This window comes from Quercus robur, chromosome 1, assembly GCF_932294415.1.
Source record: "Quercus robur chromosome 1, dhQueRobu3.1, whole genome shotgun sequence".
NCBI lineage: Eukaryota > Viridiplantae > Streptophyta > Magnoliopsida > Fagales > Fagaceae > Quercus > Quercus robur.
The window spans coordinates 19,850,079-19,875,879 of record NC_065534.1 but is presented as its reverse complement, the minus strand read 5'-3'; the positions used below and the strand labels follow the sequence as shown (position 1 = coordinate 19,875,879).

The window sequence follows — 25,801 nt, the reverse complement described above, 5'->3', positions numbered from 1 at the left end:
AGGAGAAATGACTGATGAGAGTAGCTGAGTAGGAAATAACTCAACAAAAAAGACTTGTACGGTTGAGATCAAAGGAGAAAGAAAAAAAATTTGTACAGTGACTGGCTCAAACAGCGACAGGCATCATTTTTTATTTTTTATTTTTTTCAAAAACGCAAGTGCAAGAGAATGATTAACCCATGCGGCATTTTTTATTTTTTTAATATTTTTTTTTTTCAAAAAACTCAAGTGGCATGATTGTAACCACTAACCCACACGGCCATACAACATTTTTTATATTTTTTTAATTTTTATTTTCAAAAAATGTATCTGGGAGACACAGACTTATAGACTAGACCACTCAAATATTTCCTCTGACACACGTTTTGAACTAAGAGAAGTAGCTCACAGCCTCACACACGTTAAATTCCTTTTTCAATTAAAATTTCTTTTTGATAAGAACTTTAGGCCTGTACATTCATGGATAAGAATTCAAAATTTATTTTATAAGACGTCCCTATTCATGGATGAACGTTAGGCCTCTCCTTCTTTAGTTCTTCTTATACATATTAACATATATATAAAACATGCTCGGGTCGGTTCGGTCTTTGTCGGTGTGCACATCTCGGCGCCGATGGCCACACCGATTCGTCGGCACTGAAAATCTACCGCCGATCACCTTACTGAAAACCTTTGGCGGAGCTCTGAGCCAGGCAGGGCTGTGCGGTCAGACCAGTTTTGTCAGTGCCGGTATATCCTTGAACAGGCCTAGCTACGCCGTGGGAAGTAACGTGCTTTAAAGCACTCATATAGCAAAGAGCCTTGGTCTTGGAGTAATCTCCAACCTTGATTTGCTAGCATTGCAAGGTTGAAATTTCTCAGATCTCTGAATCCCATCCCACCTTCCTTTTTAGGTTTAGATAATGCACTCCAACTCTTCCAATGAATTTTCTTCTCATCTCCAATCTGACCCCACCAAAACCTAGCACACATTGCGTTAAGTTCATTGCAAAGCTTGACCGGTAAAAGGAATACTCTCATTGTATAAGTAGGGATTGATTGGGCAACCACTTTAATCAATACTTCCTTACCAACTCTAGAGAGTAATTTACCCTTCCAACCTTGAATCTTCTTCCAAACTCTATCCCTCAAGAAAGAAAAAGTTTGATATTTTGCCCTTCCAACCAAAGTAGGAAATCCCAAATAAGACTCAAAAAAGAGAATGAGAGCAAAAAGTCTTAGAGAATGAGAGCAAAAAGTCTAAAAAAGAGAGAGAGACAAGTTAGAGTGTTAGACAACCGGGAACGGTGTGCGGCTGAGAGAAAACAAGAAAAAAAAAAATCTGATACAATGACTTAAAAGTGCAGAAGTCTAAAGAGTGAAAAGGAGAAATGACTGATGAGAGTAGCTGAGTAGGAAATAACTCAACAAAAAAGACTTGTACGGTTGAGATCAAAGGAGAAAGAAAAAAAATTTGTACAGTGACTGGCTCAAACAGCGACAGGCATCATTTTTTATTTTTTATTTTTTTCAAAAAACGCAAGTGCAAGAGAATGATTAACCCATGCGGCATTTTTTATTTTTTTAATATTTTTTTTTTCAAAAAACTCAAGTGGCATGATTGTAACCACTAACCCACACGGCCATACAACATTTTTTATATTTTTTTAATTTTTATTTTCAAAAAATGTATCTGGGAGACACAGACTTATAGACTAGACCACTCAAATATTTCCTCTGACACACGTTTTGAACTAAGAGAAGTAGCTCACAGCCTCACACACGTTAACTTCCTTTTTCAATTAAAATTTCTTTTTGATAAGGACTTTAGGCCTGTACATTCATGGATAAGAATTCAAAATTTATTTTATAAGACGTCCCTATTCATGGATGAACGTTAGGCCTCTCCTTCTTTAGTTCTTCTTATACATATTAACATATATATATAAAACATGCTCGGGTCGGTTCGGTCTTTGTCGGTGTGCACATCTCGGGGCCGATGGCCACACCGATTCGTCGGCACTGAAAATCTACCGCCGATCACCTTACTGAAAACCTTTGGCGGAGCTCTGAGCCAGGCAGGGCGGTGCGGTCAGACCAGTTTTGTCAGTGCCGGTATATCCTTGAACAGGCCTAGCTACGCCGTGGGAAGTAACGTGCTTTAAAGCACTCATATAGCAAAGAGCCTTGGTCTTGGAGTAATCTCCAACCTTGATTTGCTAGCATTGCAAGGTTGAAATTTCTCAGATCTCTGAATCCCATCCCACCTTCCTTTTTAGGTTTAGATAATGCACTCCAACTCTTCCAATGAATTTTCTTCTCATCTCCAATCTGACCCCACCAAAACCTAGCACACATTGCGTTAAGTTCATTGCAAAGCTTGACCGGTAAAAGGAATACTCTCATTGTATAAGTAGGGATTGATTGGGCAACCGCTTTAATCAATACTTCCTTACCAACTCTAGAGAGTAATTTACCCTTCCAACCTTGAATCTTCTTCCAAACTCTATCCCTCAAGAAAGAAAAAGTTTGATATTTTGCCCTTCCAACCAAAGTAGGAAATCCCAAATAAGACTCAAAAAAGAGAATGAGAGTAAAAAGTCTTAGAGAATGAGAGCAAAAAGTCTAAAAAGAGAGAGAGAGACAAGTTAGAGTGTTAGACAACCGGGAACGGTGTGCGGCTGAGAGAAAACAAGAAAAAAAAAATCTGATACAATGACTTAAAAGTGCAGAAGTCTAAAGAGTGAAAAGGAGAAATGACTGATGAGAGTAGCTAAGTAGGAAATAACTCAACAAAAAAGACTTGTACGGTTGAGATCAAAAGAGAAAGAAAAAAAATTTGTACAGTGACTGGCTCAAATAGCGACAGGCATCATTTTTTATTTTTTATTTTTTTCAAAAAACGTAAGTGCAAGAGAATGATTAACCCATGCGGCATTTTTTTTATTTTTTTAATATTTTTTTAAAAAAACTCAAGTGGCATGACTGTAACCACTAACCCATACGGCCATACAACATTTTTTATATTTTTTTTAATTTTTATTTTCAAAAAATGTATCTGGGAGACATAGACTTATAGACTAGACCACTCAAATATTTCCTCTGACACACGTTTTGAACTGAGAAAAGTAGCTCACAGCCTCACACACGTTAACTTCATTTCTAAATTAAAATTTCTTTTTGATAAGGACTTTAGGCCTGTATATTCATGGATAAGAATTCAAAATTTATTTTATAAGAACGTCCCTATTCATGGATGAACGTTAGGCCTCTTCTTGTTCTTAGAACGTTAGGCCTCTCCTTCTTCGGTTCTTCTTATACATATTAACATATATATAAAACATGCTCGGGTCGATTCAGTCTTTGCCGGTGTGCACATCTCGGCGCCGATGGCCACACCGGTTCGACGTCGGCACTGAAAATCTACTGCCGATCACCTTGCTGAAAACCTTTGGCGGAGCTCTGAGCCAGGCAGGGCGGTGCGGTCAGACCGGTTTTGTCAATGCCGGTATATCCTTGAACAGGCCTAGCTACGCCGTGGGAAGTAACGTGCTTTAAAGCACTCATATAGCAAAGAGCCTTGGTCTTGGATTAATCTCCAACCTTGATTTGCTAGCATTGCAAGGTTGAAATTTCTCAGATCTCTGAATCCCATCCCACCTTCCTTTTTAGGTTTAGATAATGCACTCCAACTCTTCCAATGAATTTTCTTCTCATCTCCAATCTGACCCCACCAAAACCTAGCACACATTGCGTTAAGTTCATTGCAAAGCTTGACCGGTAAAAGGAATACTCTCATTGTATAAGTAGGGATTGATTGGGCAACCGCTTTAATCAATACTTCCTTACCAACTCTAGAGAGTAATTTACCCTGCCAACCTTGAATCTTCTTCCAAACTCTATCCTTCAAGAAAGAAAAAGTTTGATATTTTGCCCTTCCAACCAAAGTAGGAAATCCCAAATAAGACTCAAACCACTCAACCTCCCTTACCCTCAACTCCCTCTTTATTTGTTCTCTTACCTCCTCCTTTGTGTTATTGATAAAGAAAATTGTGGATTTCTCAAAATTGATACATTTCCCAGAAGCGGCTGCATATAACTGAAGAGTTTATGAAATACACCTTACATCATCCTTGTTGACCTGACAAAATAGTAAGGAATCATCAGCACATAAAAGGTGGGATATGGTTGGAGTTCTCCCGACAAATAGAAACCCCATGAAGTCGTCCCTCTTCTTCTACTCTATCCAGTAGTGCTGTAAACCCCTCAGCACATAAACGGAACAAGTAGGGTGAGAGGGGATCTCCTTGTCGCAAACCCTTTGTTGGGATAATATGTCCATAAGCTTTGCCATTGATGAGAACTGAGAAGCCTGATGAAGATACACAACACATTACCCTATCAATCCACACCTTCGGAAAGCCTAACTTGAGCATAATGTTCCTAAAAAAATCCCACTCAACCCGATCATAAGCTTTGCTAATATCTAGCTTCAGTGCTAGGGATCCTTTCTTTCCTGATTTCCTACAGTGCATAGAATGGGGTGTCTCATATGCAACAAGCACATTATCTGTAATAAGGTTACCTGGGACAAAGGCACTCCGTGAAGGAGAAATCAACTGAGGAAGTATCTGTTTAAACCTATTAGCCATCACTTTGGAAATAATCTTATAAATAACATTACATAGGTTAATGGGTCTATAATCCGACATTTTTTCAAGAGACTTAACTTTTGGAATGAGGACAATATGGGTGTAATTTATATCAAGATTCATGTTACCAGAATTTAAAAAGTCTAATATAGCAGCAATCACATCATCACCAACCACATGCCAAAATTTATGATAAAAGAGAGCATTCATACCATTGGATCCTGGTGCTTTTGTAGGCCCCATTTGGAACAATGCCACGTTGACTTCTTCAACACTATACTCCCTAGACAGTACTTCCTGCATTTCTGAGGTCATCTTGTGTTGCACTGCACTGAGGCATTCTTCCATCCTGTCACATGAACCTGATTCAAAAATATATATTGTTTTTAAGAGAGATAGATTGATAGATAGATAGATAGATAGATATTATTCTATTAGAGGGAGATTAATCATTATTGATGATCTAACACATTTGCAATATTTAAAAAAAAAAACATTTTAGAGTTCCAATTGAGTTCAATTTTCTATTGGTTTCCTAGTTTGGAAGCCTTCTTAGGAAAAAAAAAAAAAAAACACTAAAAGTATTACAAAATGTTCACAATATGTTGTGATAATGACTTTGATTGTTGAACTTCAACAACCTAATTAATGAGGGTATGAATATATATATATATATATATATATATATTTTTTTTTTTTTTTAATTGCTAACATGTCAGATTGTAATTCTAGCAAAATTTTGATAAAATTTTGGGCTGATAAGAATGGGACCTTTTCTTTTTCTTTTTCTTTTTCCTAGGGAAATTTGTTTTTGTGATGAGGCCTTGGGCCGGCCTTGGAGAAGAATTAAGCCTTCTTTGAAGAGCAAATTCCGAACCCAAAAGGGGAAGTTGGATTAGGGTTGGGCTCAACAGGTACTCTAATTTGGGCCTAAAAAGTAATATGATGAGCAGCAGAAGCCCATTGTTTTAAAGCCCTAATAAAAAAACCTACCCACATTTATTCCCTCTTCATCGTCATCGTCTCCATCTTCGTATTCTTACTCTTACAGAGAGAGATATGCTGGGTTCAACAGTCCGTACAGTACGAAGGGTCTCCTCCTCTTCCAACAATAACGTGTTGCTGAAATATTCAATTTTGAAGCGCTTCAATAACACTAGCACTGATAGTATTTTTATTAGCAAAACTAATAATTTTTTTTCTTCATCTTCATCTTCATCAACAACACGAATCAACAAAAACAATGAGACCCATTTGCGGAATGGTGAGTGTTGTACTACTACATTGGCGGCTCACGTGCTCAGAAACAGCAAGAATAATAGACAAAGACAACGCGGCGGCGGCGTTGTTGTGAGGCATCAACAGCAGCAAAAGAAAACGACGACGACGGATAGGGAGGATAAAGATAGAGATGCAATAGAGTTGGCATTGGATTCGGTGGTGAAGATATTCACAGTGAGTAGCAGCCCCAATTATATCCTCCCTTGGCAAAACAAGTCCCAGCGTGAATCCATGGGTTCTGGTATTTTTCCCTTTTTTTTTTTCCAATATACTCACTCTTTTTTTAAGTGCAAATTACAAACATGTGGTTTAGCCAAAATTTAAGTTGAACGTTTGAAATTTGACACTTTACTCACCGGAGTTTAAGTCAGTTACATTTTTATGAGCAAGGTTAAATCTATAATTTCGCTCCACTTTTATGTTTCTTTAGGCAACTTAAATTTTGGTGAAATATCAGTGGCTAAAGTGTCAAATTTTAAATTATACGTAGTTAACTTAAATTTCAGTCAGTCAAACTGGGTAAGTTGTAATTTGCTTTTTTGAATCAATTTTGAGAGAGTTTTTGTGCAGTGCAATGAGAGTATATATATGTGTGTGTGTGATGTGAATGCAGGGTTTGTAATCCCTGGAAGAAAGATAATTACAAATGCTCATGTAGTGGCTGATTATACGTTTGTACTTGTGAGGAAGCATGGTTCTCCTACCAAGTATAGAGCAGAGGTTCAAGCTGTTGGTCATGAATGTGATTTGGCTCTTCTTCTTGTTGAAAGCCCTGATTTTTGGGAGGGAATTAACTTCTTGGAGCTTGGAGACATCCCTTTTCTACAACAAGCTGTTGCTGTTGTTGGATATCCACAAGGTTTTACTTTTTTTCTTTTTGTTTATATATTTCTTGCATCTATCTGTATGTCAATATGACTAATCAACAACATTAACAACATAGTGTAAATTAATTGTAGGCGGGGACAACATTTCTGTTACTAAAGGTGTTGTTTCCAGGGTTGAACCCACACAATATGTACATGGTGCAACCCAACTTATGGCAATTCAGATTGATGCAGCCATCAATCCGGGGAATAGTGGTGGCCCAGCAATCATGGCCAATAAAGTCGCTGGCGTAGCTTTTCAAAACCTTTCAGGTGCTGAGAATATTGGGTGAGTTGATTTTAACTTTGGTTGATGATAACTCATCTTCGGGTCTGTTTGGATACCACTTATTTTGCTGAAACTAAAAATTTATTGCTGAAAGTACTATAGATAAAAGTAAAAATTAGTTGAAATAGTATAGTTTGACCCATAAATAGTACTAAAAAGTGCAGTGAGGCCAATAAATAGTAGCAAAAATAAGCTGAATAATAAAATAAGTTATAATTTTCATCCAAATCCAAACACACACTTCATTTATCACTTCCACTTCTATACTATGGCTGCCTCATTAACTCTTCTCTTTCTACTATTTGGATCTTATGTTCTTAAAAATCTGCTACTTATTTCCTGATATCATTTACTTCCACTAACTCATAGAAGATTTCATTCTTAAGATGTGTCTCCATTCATCTTCTTATGCCATGCGGTATCAAATTAAATTCAGTCTGTTTAAGGACATAGCAAATCTAGGTTCAATGTATCCCCATGATGTATCAACTTTGTATATTTGAAATAGAGATTATAAAAAAAGAGTCGCGTATTATTTTGTGTGGTCTTGCATGAATATTCTCCAAATCAAGCACAAGGCTTCCACTGGTCAATTGTTCTACATTTAGAGTTGTTAATTCTTCATCATTTGTGTGATTCCTAGGCTTTTTTCATCTTCCTAGATGAAAGCCACAGAGCTTGGCTGTTCCTTGCAGGCTGTCCTGCATCTGAAGAGTTTGGAAGGATCCTGGTCCTCCAACATTTGGCAATTAGTTAACAATATCAGTGAGTATTGGTTTCAATAATGGATATGTGATATACGTGAGATTGCATTATCCTAGGGAAACATATTTGTTATTTGGCATTTGATTTTATATCAACTTAAATGAGATCGAATCCACAGGAAAACAGAATATAGACTATAAATTATCAAGCTTAATATCTTCAAACATTTTACTTATAACTAATAATAACAAATTATCTAGCATAATTCATTTCATCATAAAGTTAAAGTAATTTTTTCCAAGTCTCCAACTGTGTAAGACAAATTATCGATGAAAATGTTTTCCTTCATGTTGGATTGTGCAGTTATATTATTCCTGTTCCAGTAATAAAACATTTTCTTGATGGTGTTGAAGAAAACGGAAAATATGTTGGGTTCTGCTCTCTGGGTTTAGTATGCCAGCCTACTGAAAATGTCCAACTTCGAAACCACTTCAAAATGCTCCCTGAAATGACTGGGGTACTTGTGAGCAAAATTAATCCTCTTTCAGATGCATACAAAATCTTGAAGAAGGATGATATTATCCTCGCGTTTGATGGTGTGCCTATAGCAAATGATGGAACTGGTACTCACTTTCTATTCTTTATTTATGATAATCCAATGTAAAATTTTTGTGGCATGCTGCTTTGCATTGCATGCTACTACATTAGCAAGTATGGTTTTTTTGATTTAACGTAGACTTTGTCTCTACTCTTACAAAAGCTACAAAATTTTAATTCAGTTCTGACTCTTCTGAGTAAAATAAATTGAGAGCAACCCTTAAAATGTAATACTAAGATATTATTTCCCCATACTGGTATTCTTTGCGCAAGAAACTGCATATACATTGGTTTATTGGTATGCCTGCTCTGAACCAAATGATGAGAAGAAGATTGATGTTCATTCCTGCTAGAAAATATGTTTGTATAAACTATTTTTTTCTCTTTTTCCCTTCTCCTTTTCTCTCTTTTTTCCTTTTTGATTTATCTTCATATTTTAAGGTGCATTTTTGGACAAATGTTGTTCTCCCCTTACATTCATAATTTGTATTGTGATTTACACACCACACAGTTCCTTTCCGAAACAGAGAGCGGATAACATTTGATTATCTAGTATCAATGAAGAAACCCAATGAAACAGCAGTAGTTAAAGTTCTGAGGGATGGCAAAGAGTGTGAATTTAGTATCACCCTTCGACCTGTAAGTCATTCTGCTTCATTTTTAAGATCAATAATTTCGTCCTAGACTCAATAAAATATCCAAAGTTGCTTGAACTGATATAAATTAGATGAAAAATGGAATTTTTGTTTTCTTATAAAAAAAAAAAAAAAAAAAGAAGATACTACCCAAAGAAAAGAAAAAAAAAAAAGAGAGAGAAGAGAAAAGACGAGTTTTGGTTGAGAGCAAAACAGTCATGAACTGTAATTTCTGTAAAGTATGATTTATGTTGCCAACTCCCTATTGTTGGAATAAGACTACACTAGCTTTGGTAGCCAAAGGGGGAGGGGAAGCAAAATGAAAAAGGGTAAAGGAAGGGGAAGAGAAGGGAACGGAATGGGTAAGGAAAGTATGTCTTATTTGTTATTTTGGGTATACAGAAGAAAGTAGAAGTCCAGAAGAAAAGAGTATGTGTTTCTTTTGTTTGGTTCCTAGAGAGAAAGGAAGGTTTGTGTTATATTAATTGACCTTTATGTCCATATATGACAAAAGTAGTATGCAGTGATAAAAAGGAAACAATGAAGGTATTGGTGATTGCAAAAGTAGGTCCCTTTCCTGTTTTTTTTTTTTTTTTTTTTTTTTTTTTTTTTTTTTTTTGGGAGGAAACAATTTTGTAGGCCCAGTTGGAAGGTTTATTTCTCCCTTCCTAATTTGGTTGCTAATTAGTTTGAGAAACTTTTATTAGGCTTTTAGGGTGGGTATGGCATATAAATTTTCATGCGACCTAGCTTACTTGGAGGACGTGTGCTATCTGGTTCAGGAGGATAGTTTTAGAATTCTTATCTTTGATTGTATATGTTTGTGCCCTCAATGAATACTTCAACATTTCATCTGGATTAATTCAATGGTCTGTCAATTAACTGAAATTTAATTGTTGGATTTTGCAGCTGCAGCCATTAGTACCAGTTCATCAATTTGATATACTCCCAAGTTATTATATATTTGCTGGACTGGTCTTTGTTCCTCTCACTCAGCCATACCTTCATGAATATGGTGAAGACTGGTATAATACTTCACCACGTCGATTATGTGAACGTGCACTTAGGGAATTGCCTAAGAAGGCTGGTGAACAACTTGTTGTCCTTTCTCAGGTCTGTAGGCTCCTTCAGTTCTTTGTTGGGATTAACCAGGTTACATGTATTTTGGTTTGTTGATTGAATAAGCTGGTATTTGACTCTTTTTTGGGGAGGGGGGGAAGGGGGGTTTACAGGGTTATTGGGACAGTTCATGAGCTTTGCTCTTGTTTGGATATCCTGTGCACTAGGACTGCACCCCCTTATGTTGCCATTTGAAAATTTTCTACTGAACAGAAAATTGTCTCATTTATGTTAAAAGGCTTCTAAAGCTGGACCTCCATCACATCATTAAATTCATTCTTTGATTGTACACTACATTTTTGTTATATTGATTATGTATGGTAAAATACTTCATATTTGGTGACATATGCTTCTATTGTTCAGGTGCTGATGGATGATATCAACGCGGGTTACGAACGTCTTGCAGAGTTACAGGTGCTTATATTTATCTTGTTTGTTTCTCATAACTTTAATGGGTCTCTTTTAACTAGCTGTAAATAGGCACGGACAATCAGAATAGGAACAAGGAAGCATCAGCCAGGCACTTGATATGTCTGTAAATTTTCTATGTCCAAATTCCTAAGTCTACACTGAAATAGTCATACCATGGGTACTGATTTCTTGTAAATCTCCTTGGTCCAAACTCCAAAATCAACCTACTAAGATTTTTATACCATGAGTGTTTTTATCTGTAAAAGAACTTTTGTTGGTAGATGCAAATATTAGGCAGAGTGGACTTTTGGATTGGGAGATTTAGTGATGCCTTTTGGGGTGGTCATGTCCTATGTGTACTCCCACGCCCTAGTTACATAAAAACCTGGAAAATGCAAACTACCACCTTGTGGTCTGTCCATAATTTGTGAAACTACCTTAAAGTTTGAAGCATAGCACATAACCCCCTTGTGGTGCAGATTAATACGCAAATGTTATATATTCTTTCAACAGTAATGGAAAAATTCATGTAGGGTCGCGACTCGCGTGTGCCTATTTAAACTCCCTGAATGCAAGGATGGGATAATTTTCCACCTCTTTCTCACAGATTTAAGGCCATCTTTTGGCCATTATCTTGCATTTCTCAAGATTACAACTAGTTCCTTCCATGATGACTTATGAAATTAGTTGAAAAATGATTTGCCACCTCAAGAGTTATCATGTATTGAGAAATATAAGATAATGAAAAAAATTATCCTTAAATCTCTTGGAAAGATGCTAGGTGATTTCACACTCAATCTACTCCTGCATTCAGGGCTTTTAAATGCACTTTTCTATCACTATTGACGATAAACATTACATTTGCCCTTTGATCTATCCACAATTCGGAGGCTTTATGTGTCCCACTTCAAATTTCAGGGAGTTTCCTTGATAACGGAGGCTTTTTGTAACTCCTTAGATATTTAGTCAACTTGGAAGTTTTGCCAAGTACATAGCCAAGTTGTTGCTGAAAATTTTTAATTGTATCATGCGCAGGTCAAGAAAGTTAATGGTGTAGAAATTGAAAATCTGAAGCATTTATGCCAGATTGTGGAGACCTGTAGTAATGAGAGCGTGAGGTTTGACTTGGATGATGAAAGGGTCATTGTACTGAACTATCATTTGGCGAAGATTGCCTCCTCTAAAATTTTGAAGCGCCACAGAATACCTTCTGCCAAGTCCGATGATCTTATTGATGAACAGAACAGTCTGGAAGTTGGGTTGGCCTGCTAGTGCTCAAGCTGAGAAAACCTAATTGAAATATGTTGTGCCATTGTGGCCAAGGATTTGAGCTGAATTTTCTTCAGATACCTTCTTCCCAAATAGGTGGCTAGTTTATTTAGTTAGCCGCCTTCTAATTCTTCCTGCATAATTATTAGTGGCTAGTTTATTTAGTAAGAAAGGTTGAAGATTCATAAAAAGTGAGTGTCCCTACGTATCTATGATAATATATTGATAAAACAATTTCAATTACAAACTATTTATTTGTTATTCTAAAAGTTAGGCTGTTTATTGATACAAACCTTACCTAATGTAGGTCAACAATATTTTTTTGATCAACAATTGATATCAACCTAAGTTATATTATTATTAAAAAGTTATGACATGCTCAAAATCGCATATGGAAATTTGTTTTACATTTTAAAAATTTTACCAATAAATAAATAAATGGATCCAGGATTTGATCTGTTCAATGAGATAAGGATATATTAATTAAAAAGAATATAGAATTAAATTTTTTTCAGCACTTAGCCTGTTTACATATTCAGTTGTTCAAAATACACTATTGGAGTTTATTTACGAAGTTGTGCACCTTGGTGGTTGGTTAGTTTGGAGTTCATCGGGTTTGCTAGTTTCTTGACAAGATCGGTTTCGGTCTGTCATCAGAATATAATTATTTGGAAAGCTATACCCCATTGTGGCTGAAAAAAAATGGACTGTCTAAATGGATCTTAAAATTGTTATTCTTCAAATCTTATAATTATTTGTGATTCCTCTCGCTGGATAGATAGCACCTGACTTGTATTCAAGAGTTGAGACCCTAAAGTGGCCACTCAGACAGAGACCAGACAATCTATGATTAATAGACAATACATAAAAAGATGGTACTGTTGTGTATAACACATAATTTGGTCAAATCCTTCTAGCCTCCAATGTAATCTGAATTTCTATAATTTGGTCAAATCCTTCTTTAAAGAACTTGGATTGGAAAATTGTAGGAATTGGTCAACTATGGAAGCTGATTTTTGTTGTGTAAGTTGGACTTAGCTATCAGCAACACCCATACGAGCCCCCCCATCAGGCCCACTACATCCTCCAATTCTCCACAAAAAATAAAACACACACACACACACCTGTATTTCCATCTGTCATTACCTGTATTTCGATTTAATACCTGTATTTCGATCTGTCAATATTTGGTTTACCATTCCACAAATCAACTTATACTCGACTAGGCACGAGCACACATGCACTTTTGACACTTGCACAACCCAAAAAACAAAGTCATTGAAAACATAGAAAACAACCTTACCAAACGAGAATGACATGACATATATAACAAGATATTACTCTTGGGGTGGTAATCAATGCAAGAGCAATTATACATAAAGGTGATAGTCAATTACAAGTGTGCATGAAATGAATCACAGTTTTTGCTTTTGTGGAATATTCAATGCTATATAATGACAAGTTAAGCAGAAGACTTAACTGTCAATTTCAATGGCATTCCCCTAGCAATGATTTTGCCTCCAAAACAGATGCCCGAACCTTTTGCAGCTCTTCATTCATCTTCTCTGATAAGCAGCATGAATGACAACTTGTTGTACACTCCAATAATCCAGTTATCTCCTCCATGGCTGTAGACCTTGCATTTTGTAATTCTTTCACTCTCCTCATCTCCATCTGCAATTCTTCCTCCACAATTTTCAACTCTGACTCCTTCAAATCTGCATCATACACATGCTGCTGGTATTCAACAATCATATTTTCAATTTCAGTCTTTCCATTCTCTCTCATCTCCAACAACGTCTCCTTCTCTTGGAGTACACCTTGTAGTGCCAGCTCCATCTCTTCCACAGACCTCAAACCTTTCTGTACCTCTGCTTGAACTGCTTGCATCTCTGTGTCTGCCTGTCCATACTTCCTGCTCAAATCTTCAGATTCCTTTCTTATGGCCCCAAGTTTTTCCCGAGACAGCTTCATCTCAGTTTGCAATTTGGTTTTCTCTTCCTCAGACTTGAGTAATTCAGTGGCTTTACCACCCAAATGTAATATTTTTGGTGAGGGGTCTATTCTCTCAACATTATCTATAGCAAAGAGAACTTTTTCGTTTTCTTGTTTCCTGTTTTCTTCCTCCAGTTTTGATTTCAAGGATGCAAGGTTGTTCCTCAATTCCACTTCAGATTGCTGAAGCTTCCTCTTTGCAGTCTCAATTTCATCCTTCTGGGTTTGAAGACGAGCCAATTCATCTTTCTTCCGGTCCAGATAAGAAGTTGAAGTAATTACCCTTGTTCTGGCTCGAGCTTCTCGTTGTTCAAAATAAACCATAGATGAAAAGAAGTCAGACAGAGTGTATTTGAGAGCTGAAAACTTATTGTCAATAAGAGATCTTCTTTCTTTCATTTCTATAGTAGAGACTTTAAGTGATTCAAACTGTTGCATCTTGTCCTTAATTCCATCTTCCATTTCTTCTATATTTCTTGAGAGCTTATTAACCTCAATAATTGCTTTCTCAAGTGAACCAAAACTAGTAATACTTTTAGCAGAATCTAAAAGTTGTTCATCTGCCCTTGCCAGCTTCATTCTGATTAAATTCAGATCTTCTGACAGCTTTACAGCATTGAGATTGGATGGGTCTGTTTCCATGTCAGAAAGATTCCCAGCATCAGTCTGAGTTGCAGAATCTGCTTGACAATCCAAAGGATGTAAGCCAGAGGTGCCAGTTTCTTCATCAGATATTTTCACTTCATAGGACGCAACAGGTTCAACTAAATCTGTGCTTTCCTCCACTGACATTTTTGTTCCAACAAAGCAAGGAGGTCTATCTGACTCAAAATATGCATCTCCTTGAGGATCAGTTTGATTTTCTTTCATTACTTGAGAATCCCCAAGACCTAGACCGGAATCAACTTCCACATTTAATCCAGAAATATTGTTTTCCACCGTGGGAATTTCCACTCCAGATTTGGCAGGTTTCGCAAATTCATGACTTCTATCCTGCAGGTTTAAGCCCATGAGACCTGTCTCCCCAATCAAATCTCTAACCTCCACAGACATAGGAAGTTCACCTGACTCAATATGATCCATGCCATCGACTTCAACAAGCTTTTCAGGGCAATCAAATTCTAATTTGGATTCACCTCTTCTCTGTCCAGAAGAAGAAAGCATCCTCTTTAGCTCATCCCTCTCCTGCATGGCTCTTTCATATAGACCCATTAATTTTTCGTTCTCTTCATTAATATCCAAAAGCTGATGCTCTAAGTTTTCAATCACATTTTTCATCTCAAACTCTTTTTCTCTGGCAAGTTCAGTGAAACCATCAGTATTCTGAGCTTCAGTGCCACCTTCTTCAGCCCTGTCAATTTTATTTGTAGTTTTGTAGTTACCTTCTGCAGCAGCCCTTTCATACAATTCAATGAGTTTATTGTTATCCTCAATCAAGACCTTAAGCTTCATCCGCAGTTCATCATTCTCTTTGGATAACATAATTGCTGTCTCATGAGCCTTTGCTTCTCTTTGACTAGCAGCAGCAATGGCATCAACCATTGTTTTCAGTTCCATTTGGTCATTCAAATTGATAATGGGAACGTCAGTTGGCAAAGAAGGAAGCTCAACTTGCTGTATTCCTTCTTTTGTGGTTCTATAGGTTCTCTCTTCATCAAGTTTTGTTACCAAGTCATTGACATTTCTGCATGATTTTATAATTAATAATGTTAATGGTTGAAATGACAAGGAGTGAAGAAAAGTTGAAAATATTTTTAAAAAGAGAAAGAAAGAAACAAGATTCTACAAGTCACCATTGGGTATAGAATAGAGTAGGTCAAAGTGTAATATACCTAATTGGTTTATTACGCATTGAGACAAGATTTCAACATTAAAACTGGTATATGCAAGTCACACAATTACCTTTCAAATTTTTCTTTCTCTTCCATGCAAAGTTCTAGTTTCTTGTGGAGTGTGTCCATTTCTAGTTGGTTTTGTATAGCCTGTGATAAACAGAATTTGATGTACTAAATGAGAAAGAAACCAAATTCTATCATATAAAATAAATTTGAAATTGAAAGAAAGAAACTTTGTATAAAAGAAAGCAAATAGAATACCTGCATGCGGAGGAATTCATTCTCCTCACTCACTGAAGACCTCCAAGGCGATCCAGGCTCCTACATTGAAAAATGTAAAAACATTAAATGAATTTTTGCATCTACGAATCTGATACAAAAAGATGAGTATAAACATACTGAAAATAAGTTGAAATTCAGTCCCAAAACTCAAAAAAAAAAAAAAAAATACTTCTAACAGTTTAACTACAAGGAACGTAGATATTTTTCAACCTTGAAATTTCACAAAGGGCATGGTGCTTGTTGTTGTTGTTGATGGTCCACTTTTACATATGGTACTAATGATTTGCAAATATGCAGTTGATTGCAGGCTGGCAAGGATATGGAGTTTTTCCCTTTGATATTATCTTTAACTTTTGATAATTTGTGCACATATATAAGGACAAACTATGCATAAATAACTACTTAGGTGTAAAGTTCTAATGTTCAGGCAGCCCAAAGACTCTCAACATGCAAACTTACGAATAACACTATCATGATACTACACAAAATAAAATAAAATAAAATAATATTTCAGCCAACAGGGCATGGTCCTTGTTGTTGTTGTTGATGGTCCACTTTTACATATGGTACTAATGATTTGCAAATATGCAGTTGATTGCAGGCTGGCAAGGATATGGAGTTTTTCCCTTTGATATTATCTTTAACTTTTGATAATTAGTGAACATATATAAGGACAAACTACGCATAAATAACTACTTAGGAGTAAAGTTCTAATGTTCAGGCAGCCCAAAGACTCTCAACATGCAAACTTACGAATAACACTATCATGATACTACACAAAATAAAATAAAATAAAATAATATTTCAGCCAACAACCATACTGGGACAGTGGCTACTACTGTTGAAGAGTTGATCCTGAATAATTCCCAAAATCAAGAATAAGAGTGACAAAGAGCAAACTGTTTCTTATTTAGTTCCTTATGCAGACATCCTTTTGCAAGGTTTATGTTATTTCATCTTTCCAAACTAAACTCTCTACTTTTCTTTTCTTTTTTATAAATAAGTTTTGGCCTTATGGGCAAGAGACCGGGTAGATTCAAACTAGCAACGTCTACTTCATTAGACATGGTTCTCAGCCGATTGTCCTTAAGAGGTGTGACCCCAGGAGTTAAATATCTACTTCTTAGTTTGCAGAGGTCTTAAAACAATGACTATTATTAGATACATGCATGTCATCAAATCATTCAAATGAGGATACACATGAACAGATTATCACTTTTCAACTTTCAGTTTCTAGAACATGACCAAATTACATGCTGAAACAGCTTACATAAATCACCTGACAACTATTGATCAGTATTTCAAATGTATAGCCAGGAAAATTAGCTACTGAACATGATGAACCTGGATCTCACCTGATTGGAAATCTGTAGATTACCATCATCCTGAACTTCTTCCATCACCACATCTGAATTTGCTTTCTACAATATAAAAAGTTTCAACATTTTAGGTTAACAAGAAAACTTTACACAATAAAATTACCTTAAGATTTCATAACAAAGCTTGGAAATAACCTGAATCGAGGGGTCTGATTCATGCATAAGTTTCCAATCAAGTGCTTCTAGCAACTGCATAATTACTCACAAGACATGCATTTAATTTCGGAAAGTAAGTTGGCCATAGACACTGAAATAAAAACATGGGAAATTTAAGCAACTGTTTTACCTTGTTTTGTAACACCCCAATCTGTTCTTTCATCATCTCCCTTTCTCCTTCCTCATAGAATGACTTTAATCTGTAGGTTAAAGGATGAATAAGTAACAGAAGTACAAAGTCTTAAAATTTTAAGTTACTTTTGGATAAAAAGATGTGGGTAAAAATTTATTTTTTTCCAGGAACAAAAAAATCAAATGTATTTATAATTAGAAAATGCAAACAAATCATTGAAGTCAACAAGACAAACACTTAATTCCTGATCCTGGGACCTGTTAGGTTTCTCCCACTAGAACTAAGAGGCATACCTCATATATGTTCTACTTTTGCATTACGCAAAACTTTTATACGATAGCAATATATGCTTTAACACATTTTTAAGTGTTAAATTTGAAGAACTTTTATGAGATTGATTATGGAGATTTGCTTCCAATTTCAACTTCCTTTAATATAATTAACAATAACAGTTAAGCGTTCTTCAATTTTTACATTTTTATCAACGTGTTAAAATAAATTTCTGCTGAACTCATAGACAGAGAAAAGGTAAAGAAAAAAAAAAATATGTTGAATGGAACAAAAAGATTCAAGCTGCATAAAAATAACAACAAACCTTCTAATTTCTTCCTTTAGCTGTAGATTTTCCATAGCAAATCTTGTCACTTCTTGGTTCCGAGCAACCTGACCTCGAAGGACCTCAATTTCCTTCCAATGTTCCTCCTTTTCTTTCAGTAAATGTGTCTCAGCTAAAATCTTTCCAGAGGCGACTGCTTCTAGCCTCTTTATTGCAGCTTCTCGAAAACGTAGCCCCATTTTTAAAACTTTTATCTCATTTTCTCTTTGTTTGACCTAATTCACCCCAAAACATGAAAACTAGTATTAAAAAAAACATTTTAAAATGATTTCAAAATCACTGAAAATCAAGTTATTATACAAAATAATAGTAAGAAAAGCAGCATTGTCAAGGGCAAGCCAAGGCACCTCTGAAGCCTTGAGGCAAGACATGCCTTTAGTGACACGCTCACCTTTTAGCACTTAGGCAAGCACCTTGCATAAATTTCCAGGCACTTAATCTGAGTGCCTTTCTAAAAGTTCCTTTATTTTAAAGATAGACCAAATAATTCCTAGTGAAAGGGCTTCTTAACCTTCAGTAAAAGGATGAGTTTTTCATTAGCAAAGGTCGGTAACTAAAATCAATATACTTGAGTTGTTTTGGTGGGTCCTAACAGATCAGAAAATGGTCAAAAAGGGTAAAACCAATTGGGAAAAACAGTAGAGCACATGTTTGCAAAAAACAAATTTTATATAATATTCCAAGGCATATAATTTGTGTTCATAATATGTATACTAACTATGTTCACTCAAACGAGTACCCCTTTTGGCACTTCATGCCTCGGGCTTAAAAGGATTTCGAAAACATACAGAAGTAACACAATTTATGAAGGAATTCAACGGCCATTATATCAAATATAAGGTTGTGACATCTTTTATGAATGCAGAAGCTGTTTCTCGCATACTTAACCATACACAACCTAATCAACCTACAACATTGTGCCAATATTTCTAGTAATGACTAATGAGCAGCTATAAATCCATTATTGTGTCAAATATTTCTAGTAATGAGCAGCAATAAATCCATTAAAAAGTCAAGAATAGGACAGTTTTTCAGACATACTAACTGCACAGCTGCCTGATTTTCAGCGGTCAATGCCTGTAACGCAATGTCTTTATCCTTCTCCCTCCTGAAAGCCCCAACAAGGGCAACTTCATAATCTTTTTTCTGAGAATACAATGTAACACATTACTTATCAACAATTACAAGCCAAAAGATTTCTTAACCTAAAGAAAGAATAGTTTATACCTGAGACATCCTTTTACCAGAGGCAAGTGGACTAAATGATCCATGTAATCCTTCCCATTTAAAGGATCCTGGAGAACCAGGAAAGCCTAATGTTGAAGTATCACTGTCCTGATTTTCACCCTCACTTGCTAACCCCCGTAGTCGAGATACTTCTCTCTAAAAATAATACAGATGATACACATAAGAATTATTACAAATCACCAGAAAAGCTATAAGATATACATCTAACTAGTCTTATAAATCACTGGTCTAGTAACACTGATAAAGAGAACATTATCCAATAGATGACTATCAATTAGTGGAGTGTGGGAGAGGAGTGAATTTTATTACTTGATCTAAATATACAAGTGATATTAATTTTATATATATAATGAAGGTTCTGTTAAGCCTACTAGTAAAGTCTCCATGGAGTTGTACTATGGAGTGATACCATCATCAGAAGAGAAAGGTACAAATTTATACATACTGAGAGAGCTAACCCGATTATTTTTTATTGATAAACTACAGAGTACACACACACAAGGGATACCCTAATATACGGCTGATTGCTGCTTTCAAAATAACCCAGGAAAAAAATGATTCCATAAAGGTATCACTTTAAAGTACTCTCTAGGTTTAAACTTTAAACCTAGAGTGAATAAACAGAGTAGCAAGGTTAAGGTGTTTAACATCAGCACTTTATAAATACAAAAATAAAAAAAGAGAGAGGTGAATAATGAACCTCCCTCCCCCCCCCCCCCCCCCGGGGCCCCCCACACACAAACACACACACAAAAAAAAAAAAAAAACCTCTATAGACAAATTACCAACCACTAATTGCAATCATTAAGGGTCTGTTTGGTACACATGTTCAAACACATGTTTTCAGTTTTTAAACAATTACACGTATTTCCACACACTTTTTCACCCACACGTATTTTTCAAAAAAAAAACTGAAAACTGTTGTTTAAACACACATACCAAACGGGCTCTAAGTTTCTAGAAGATTTACAGTTGTACATGGTGTCCAATAAATATTTATTTTCCATACAAGGCATTAATAACTGGCTTAATTCATAAACCACCAAGGAAAGATTTTAGAGAGAAAAGGTCAACACTAATGATGTATGTGACAGAAAGCACTAGCAGATTAACACCTCAAAATAAAGGGGGAAAACTCTGTAATTAAGAATGGTACCTTGAGTTGTTGAATTTGTATCCTCATGGCAATGACATCTCCAGATGCATCCTCATTGACAATTGCCTGAAGAAATGTAACAAATGCTTTCAATAAGCAAATAAATGGAGTGGCGTAAAACACATGCCTCAGCAAAATCAGATGAGCATCCACAACAAGAGTTCAAATATCAGAACTAGCAGTGTTGTTCACAACTAAGTTCAATAAATCCCATGATCTTATTAGACAAAAAGGATAGACAAATAAAAAAGAGATGAAGTCACGTATCACATGAATTCTATCATCTGCTAGTACATCCAAAGTAGATGGAACATCCTTATCTGCTACTGGAATACCAGCAGCATACATACATATGTTGTGTGTACAATTAAAAAAGAAAACCTAGCAAGTAAAAATCACATACATTGTTCTTAATAAATTTAGCACGTTGTGCAAACTTCAATGTGCTTAGTGTCTCCAATGAACAGCTGCAAAAAACCACCAAAAATGTTACACATAAACAAAGATAACTAGATAATTCTAGCTTATTACTTTATGTAGAACAAAAAATTTACAAAATCCGAACTTGGGTTCAGTTAAGAGTTAAGACAACACTCTTTCAAAAAAGTGGAATAGAAAATGAAGGAACAACGTTTATCTACAGGAAGTGAACTCTAAAATATGTGTGTTTTGTGTAGATATATACAAAGATAGATAGGAAAGCCCAAACATTAAAGCAATGAAGTTTTAAAAGAAAGAGATTCACTGACCAACTAGAAGGACTGATGTTTGCAATTATAGTTGTTTTCGAATTCCCTCCTAGAGAATCCTGTAAAGAATAAAACAAAAAATTTAACTAGAGTCATTAGACAATTTTAAATCATTATAGCAAGTTTTCAGATTGTACTAGAAATTCAGACTTAAGTTACCTTTTCTTCATATAAAGCATTACATTTAGCAATTGCTTCATCATAAACTCATAATTACTGCCAAAATTTCCATCTATCTGAACAATAAGTATTTTTCATTCATGGCAATGTTTGCAAACTAACTGCAAGCTCCATCCACTAACTCTCTTGACAATACTAAGAAACTTCTCCTTAAGAAAGGGGGGGGAGGAGGAAAGGGAGTCCTTCCACATAAAAATAAGCCTACATTGCCCAAGTGCAAGAAATTTGTACGTACCGTTTCAGCTAGGTGCAATAGCTACTGCAGAAACAATACTTGTATCCCTAAAAATATATATTTAAAAGTTTAAGTTTTTGGCTCTGTGTTCCTTATGTTACAGACTAACAGCTCTAACAAACTCTCAACCTATTGTTATCTCACATTCAAATACTGATCTGCTCCACGTTAAGAAATGTGATTACTATGTAGCAAGTTATAACCCATTAACAAAGTAACACAGTGCATCTCAGAATTATCTTCTAAAACATATCACCACCTACCTGAAGCAAAAATGTTAGCTTAGAATCCCGGTAAGGAACATGGAGTGACTTCCCATTTGACATGTTCACTAGGTTCATGATCACAAGTCTGCATATATTAAAACCAACTGCATAAACGAATTGTAATATAAAGCCACTAGATTAAACATCAATAAGAAAAACAAAAACAAAAACAAAAATGGCTGATATAATTTATTAACCAGTCATAATAATAGATGAAACACACCCCAATGTCGAAAGAGACTTGTTGATATTGGTAGCTTCCTTGAGACGTTCACCTTCAGCACCAGAACTCTTCTGCCTGTGATCAAAACATATAGACAGCAGCAGCAAGTCAAGTTGCAATTTATAAGTACAAGTTTTTAACTCCACTTGATGATATGAGACATTCTTCTTTGCATTGACTTACCTTTCGGATCCAGCTAAATCAACAAGATTAAGCCGAGCAAATCGATGGTGACTTACACCTTGGGAATCCCACTGATAATTAGAAAAACAATTAGAATTATCAAAAAAATATAAAATTTGGTAAATAGGATGAAGAACAATAGAAGGAAATGAGGGGAAAATTTTTTCATAAATTTTACTCACCTTACTCTCAATGATGCAAGTAAATACACTGTGAGAACGACTGCTAGCACGATTCATATTAGTAGCAGCTACCTTTCTGTTTGATGCCCCCTGGAAACATAAAAAGGGAGGATTATAAAAATTATGTGTACTTAACCAATAATAATAACATCCATTTCAAGTGGCTAACTTCTCTACAATCTTAGACTTAGACTGCATGTAGGACATATAAAAGTCTTTCTAGTACATAGTCCAAGTAAGAAGAAAAGGATTCTATATATGATTAATTTACTCAAACCATGTAACCTTTTAGATTCACCAAATATTTAAGAGTGCTATATTACTATGAATAATGAAGTAGCACAACTAAAAGAGCATAATCATAATGGTGTTATATACTTGAATAAGTTGTTGAATAACATCTCGAGCACTTGTAACTTCTATTTCCTTCAGGTTCTCTACATAAACGCCTTTCTTAATGTCTTCCCTTATCTGTAACATAGACACCAAAATAAGGAATTAAGTTTCCTGGCATACTAATCAAAACAAATGGAGCAGCTCAAAACTTCATTGTAGCCATGAATCCAACCAGATCATAAGAGAAATTGTTCTCTATTTTTTAATGACCTCATAAAGAAGAGAAATTTGCAGAAATATAAAACTCTTGCTGCACTAATAATGTGCATTTTTTTGTAGGCATAACTGGTTGGTCAGAACTTTCAGCAGAAAATTATCCATACCTGCAAGTTATTAGAGGATGGCTCTAAAAGATCAAGAATCTGTTCATTGTATATTTCCAAAAATGAGCATTTACAAGTAAATCTCAACTTTTCATCTCTACGAGCCTCTTTTTCCTGCATACCAAAACCGAGCCATTGACAAATGCATTGAATCTCTTGCAACAAATAAACAAAGGTAGCTTAAAGAGTAAATTTTATATCGATGGGACTAAAATTTGGAAGAAAGGAAGTAACAGGCAAAATAAGACTATGATCAAAGGTTTAACCATATTTGCATGTCGAGAACACATACCTTTTGAATCCTTGTGAATAAATGTTCAAATACTCTAGGTGTCATCCCACAATTTACACTGTGTCTTCGAGTGCCTCCCTCAATGTCTCCAAGCATAGTGTGAGTTTTTCCACTTCCAGTCTAGATACAAACAATTATATATAATATAAGCAATACTAGATCATAATAGAATGCAAGCTAAATTTAGAAAATACATTAAACTTTTCTGGCAGATTAAGTATAACATGCAGGACAGAACTGGCACAAAAGACATTTGAACTATCCAACATCATTGTTGGGGGGACTCACTTGGCCATATGCGAACATGCAACTGTTGTAGCCTCCCATGCAATTCTCTACCATCGGCAATCCAGCCACTTTAAATAGTTTCTCCTGTTGTTGCATCGCTTAAATGAGGTCCAACAATGCATTGGGAAAAAACACAACTAAACGCAACAGAACAGACGCAATAATCAATCTAACAAGAGTACCTGGCTGACATTCTCATCTGCAACAACATCAAAGGTGAAGCGTGACTCGGGATGCCCGGTCCAAGTAATAGTCTGATAACTCTCTTGCCTAACACATTTGGTGTAGCCTTGTAGTGATATTTCAGTACTACTAAGCGGACGGACTCTAATAATAACCTACACATTATAAGATCCGAAAAACAAAATAATTTGAGTCAAACAGTATTAAATCACAAAACAATAATATTTTTGGGGGAAAATATCATTCTAAATCTTATGGTTAAGGGGCGTAACAAATTAAACCCCGAGATTTTAAAACCCGACCACAATGAACACGTTTAATTTGTTACCCTTTGAAACTTCAAGGTTTAATTTGTTACATTTGAAACTAAAATACTAAAATTTTAACGAAGGAAATTTACAAGTTCCGAATTCTGATCCCATGAACAAGAAAAATGCCTAAAATTTTCTGATTCTAACCAAATTCTCAAGCACCCAATAGAACTATTGGTCTTAAACAAAGCATCAACTATTTAATTAGGGTTTTCCTTCTAATCAAGCATTCAATCACATAAAGTGACAAGAAATTCACATCAATTCTAACTAAGTTACAAAGCAATCAAAAAAGCTCAAAACTCACTCTTTTATACATATATTCACCAATTATAGTTACGTACCTGCACGTTGTGATCTTTCCAGAAGGAAGGATCTTCGTCGAAGTCGAAGCTCTGCGTGGACGAAGATCCGGCGATGGAAACGGTGTCGTCTTCGTCCCAGTTAGAGATAGTGCGAACCACCGAATTGGAGTGCGCGACGGCGGCATTGTTGTCTTTGGAGGTAGATTTGAGAAGATCGGGAGAAGAGCTTGTCGAAGAGCACTTGGAGGAGTGGTCATGGAACCCGAACCGGCTCTTGATTGCGCTCGCCGTCTCCGATATGAACGCCATTTTCGTCAACGAAGTTTCTTTGTTGCAGTAGTCAATGTGTGTGTGTGAGGTGTGTGAGAGAGAGAGAGAGAGAGAGAGAGAGAGAGAGAGAGAAATTTTGGAGGGTGAGATTTGAAATTTGGGGAAATGAGGGAATCAAGGGTTGGTAAAAAGAAAAAGTGGGAAGGGGCAGTGATCGGACGGTGGAGATTCGTTGAGATGCAACGGTCGAGATGGGGTAGAGTACCGTTTGAGATCGCTATTTCAAAATTTTGAACTCTGGAGCCATAAAGTAACGTTGTGTGTGTGAGTTGGATTGTTACGAGTGAGAGGAGGGACGCGCGTGCTCTTGCCTCGTGAGGACCACTCGCGATTATTCTAAATAAATAATTTTTAATTATTATCTGTATTAATAATTAAAATATATTAAAAAATTAAAATCTTTTTTTTGAACACCTAGGATAAAAAAAATTTAAAATCTTATGTAACACCCAAGTGCGTTTTCACCAACGTAACTGTCCTCTCAACATTTTGAATAATAGCAATATTTTTTTCATTGACGTCCATATTAAAAGACAAAAATGGTGATGTATATTGTAGAAACTGGGTTTGAACACTATTTCTAGGGGATAAGTGAATTAAAGCCTAACAAGTTCAATACAATAAATTTGTAGAGAGTGGGTAGAAGAACTAGGTTTTAATGAGCGTAACAACAGTTGAAGATGATTTAAAGAATGAATAAGTAAAACAAATATGGACTTGAGCAAGCAATTCAATCCTCAACACTAGTCCGA

General features: G+C 35.7%; 2 protein-coding genes across 5 annotated transcripts; one reads left to right on the top strand and one right to left on the bottom strand.

Moving 5' to 3' along the window:
• Positions 1-842: 842 nt before the first annotated feature.
• LOC126724561 (kinesin-like protein KIN-12E) lies at positions 843-25,126 on the bottom strand. Of its 4 annotated transcripts, none has more exons than XM_050429053.1 (23): positions 24,759-25,126; positions 24,103-24,258; positions 23,921-24,004; positions 23,633-23,752; positions 23,341-23,454; positions 23,000-23,092; positions 22,622-22,711; positions 22,440-22,510; positions 22,257-22,331; positions 22,031-22,118; positions 21,353-21,411; positions 21,007-21,070; positions 20,604-20,669; positions 19,427-19,582; positions 19,241-19,345; positions 18,179-18,414; positions 17,581-17,650; positions 17,430-17,483; positions 17,271-17,336; positions 15,895-15,954; positions 15,701-15,780; positions 13,599-15,482; positions 843-945 (listed from the first exon to the last, which is right to left on the bottom strand). In XM_050429053.1, the coding sequence occupies exons 1-23, from the start codon at positions 25,026-25,028 to the stop codon at positions 858-860; spliced, it is 4,149 nt and encodes a 1,382-aa protein (XP_050285010.1). In that variant the 5' UTR covers positions 25,029-25,126; the 3' UTR covers positions 843-857. The 4 variants fall into 4 exon arrangements, with proteins under 4 accessions (XP_050285010.1, XP_050285017.1, XP_050285024.1 ...); XM_050429060.1 differs by lacking the exon at positions 843-945 and adding an exon at positions 2,208-2,310; XM_050429067.1 differs by lacking the exon at positions 843-945 and adding an exon at positions 3,602-3,703.
• LOC126724591 (protease Do-like 10, mitochondrial) lies at positions 5,632-12,179 on the top strand. Its single transcript, XM_050429073.1, has 8 exons — positions 5,632-6,153; positions 6,526-6,771; positions 6,872-7,067; positions 8,136-8,395; positions 8,881-9,008; positions 9,914-10,117; positions 10,487-10,537; positions 11,570-12,179. The coding sequence occupies exons 1-8, from the start codon at positions 5,691-5,693 to the stop codon at positions 11,804-11,806; spliced, it is 1,785 nt and encodes a 594-aa protein (XP_050285030.1). The 5' UTR covers positions 5,632-5,690; the 3' UTR covers positions 11,807-12,179.
• Positions 25,127-25,801: the final 675 nt, after the last annotated feature.

Excerpts from the sequence above, each read along its gene's own strand:
- LOC126724591 (XM_050429073.1), top strand. The coding sequence starts at position 5,691 with ATGCTGGGTTCAACAGTCCGTACAGTACGAAGGGTCTCCTCCTCTTCC. Across the intron at positions 7,068-8,135 it reads TCAGGTGCTGAGAATATTGG|TTATATTATTCCTGTTCCAG; the intron begins GTGAGTTGATTT and ends TGGATTGTGCAG. Across the intron at positions 8,396-8,880 it reads TATAGCAAATGATGGAACTG|TTCCTTTCCGAAACAGAGAG; the intron begins GTACTCACTTTC and ends CACACCACACAG.
- LOC126724561 (XM_050429049.1), bottom strand. The coding sequence starts at position 25,028 with ATGGCGTTCATATCGGAGACGGCGAGCGCAATCAAGAGCCGGTTCGGG. Across the intron at positions 22,712-22,999 it reads TTATTCAACAACTTATTCAA|GGGGCATCAAACAGAAAGGT; the intron begins GTATATAACACC and ends TTATGTTTCCAG. Across the intron at positions 21,071-21,352 it reads AACATCAGTCCTTCTAGTTG|CTGTTCATTGGAGACACTAA; the intron begins GTCAGTGAATCT and ends GGTTTTTTGCAG.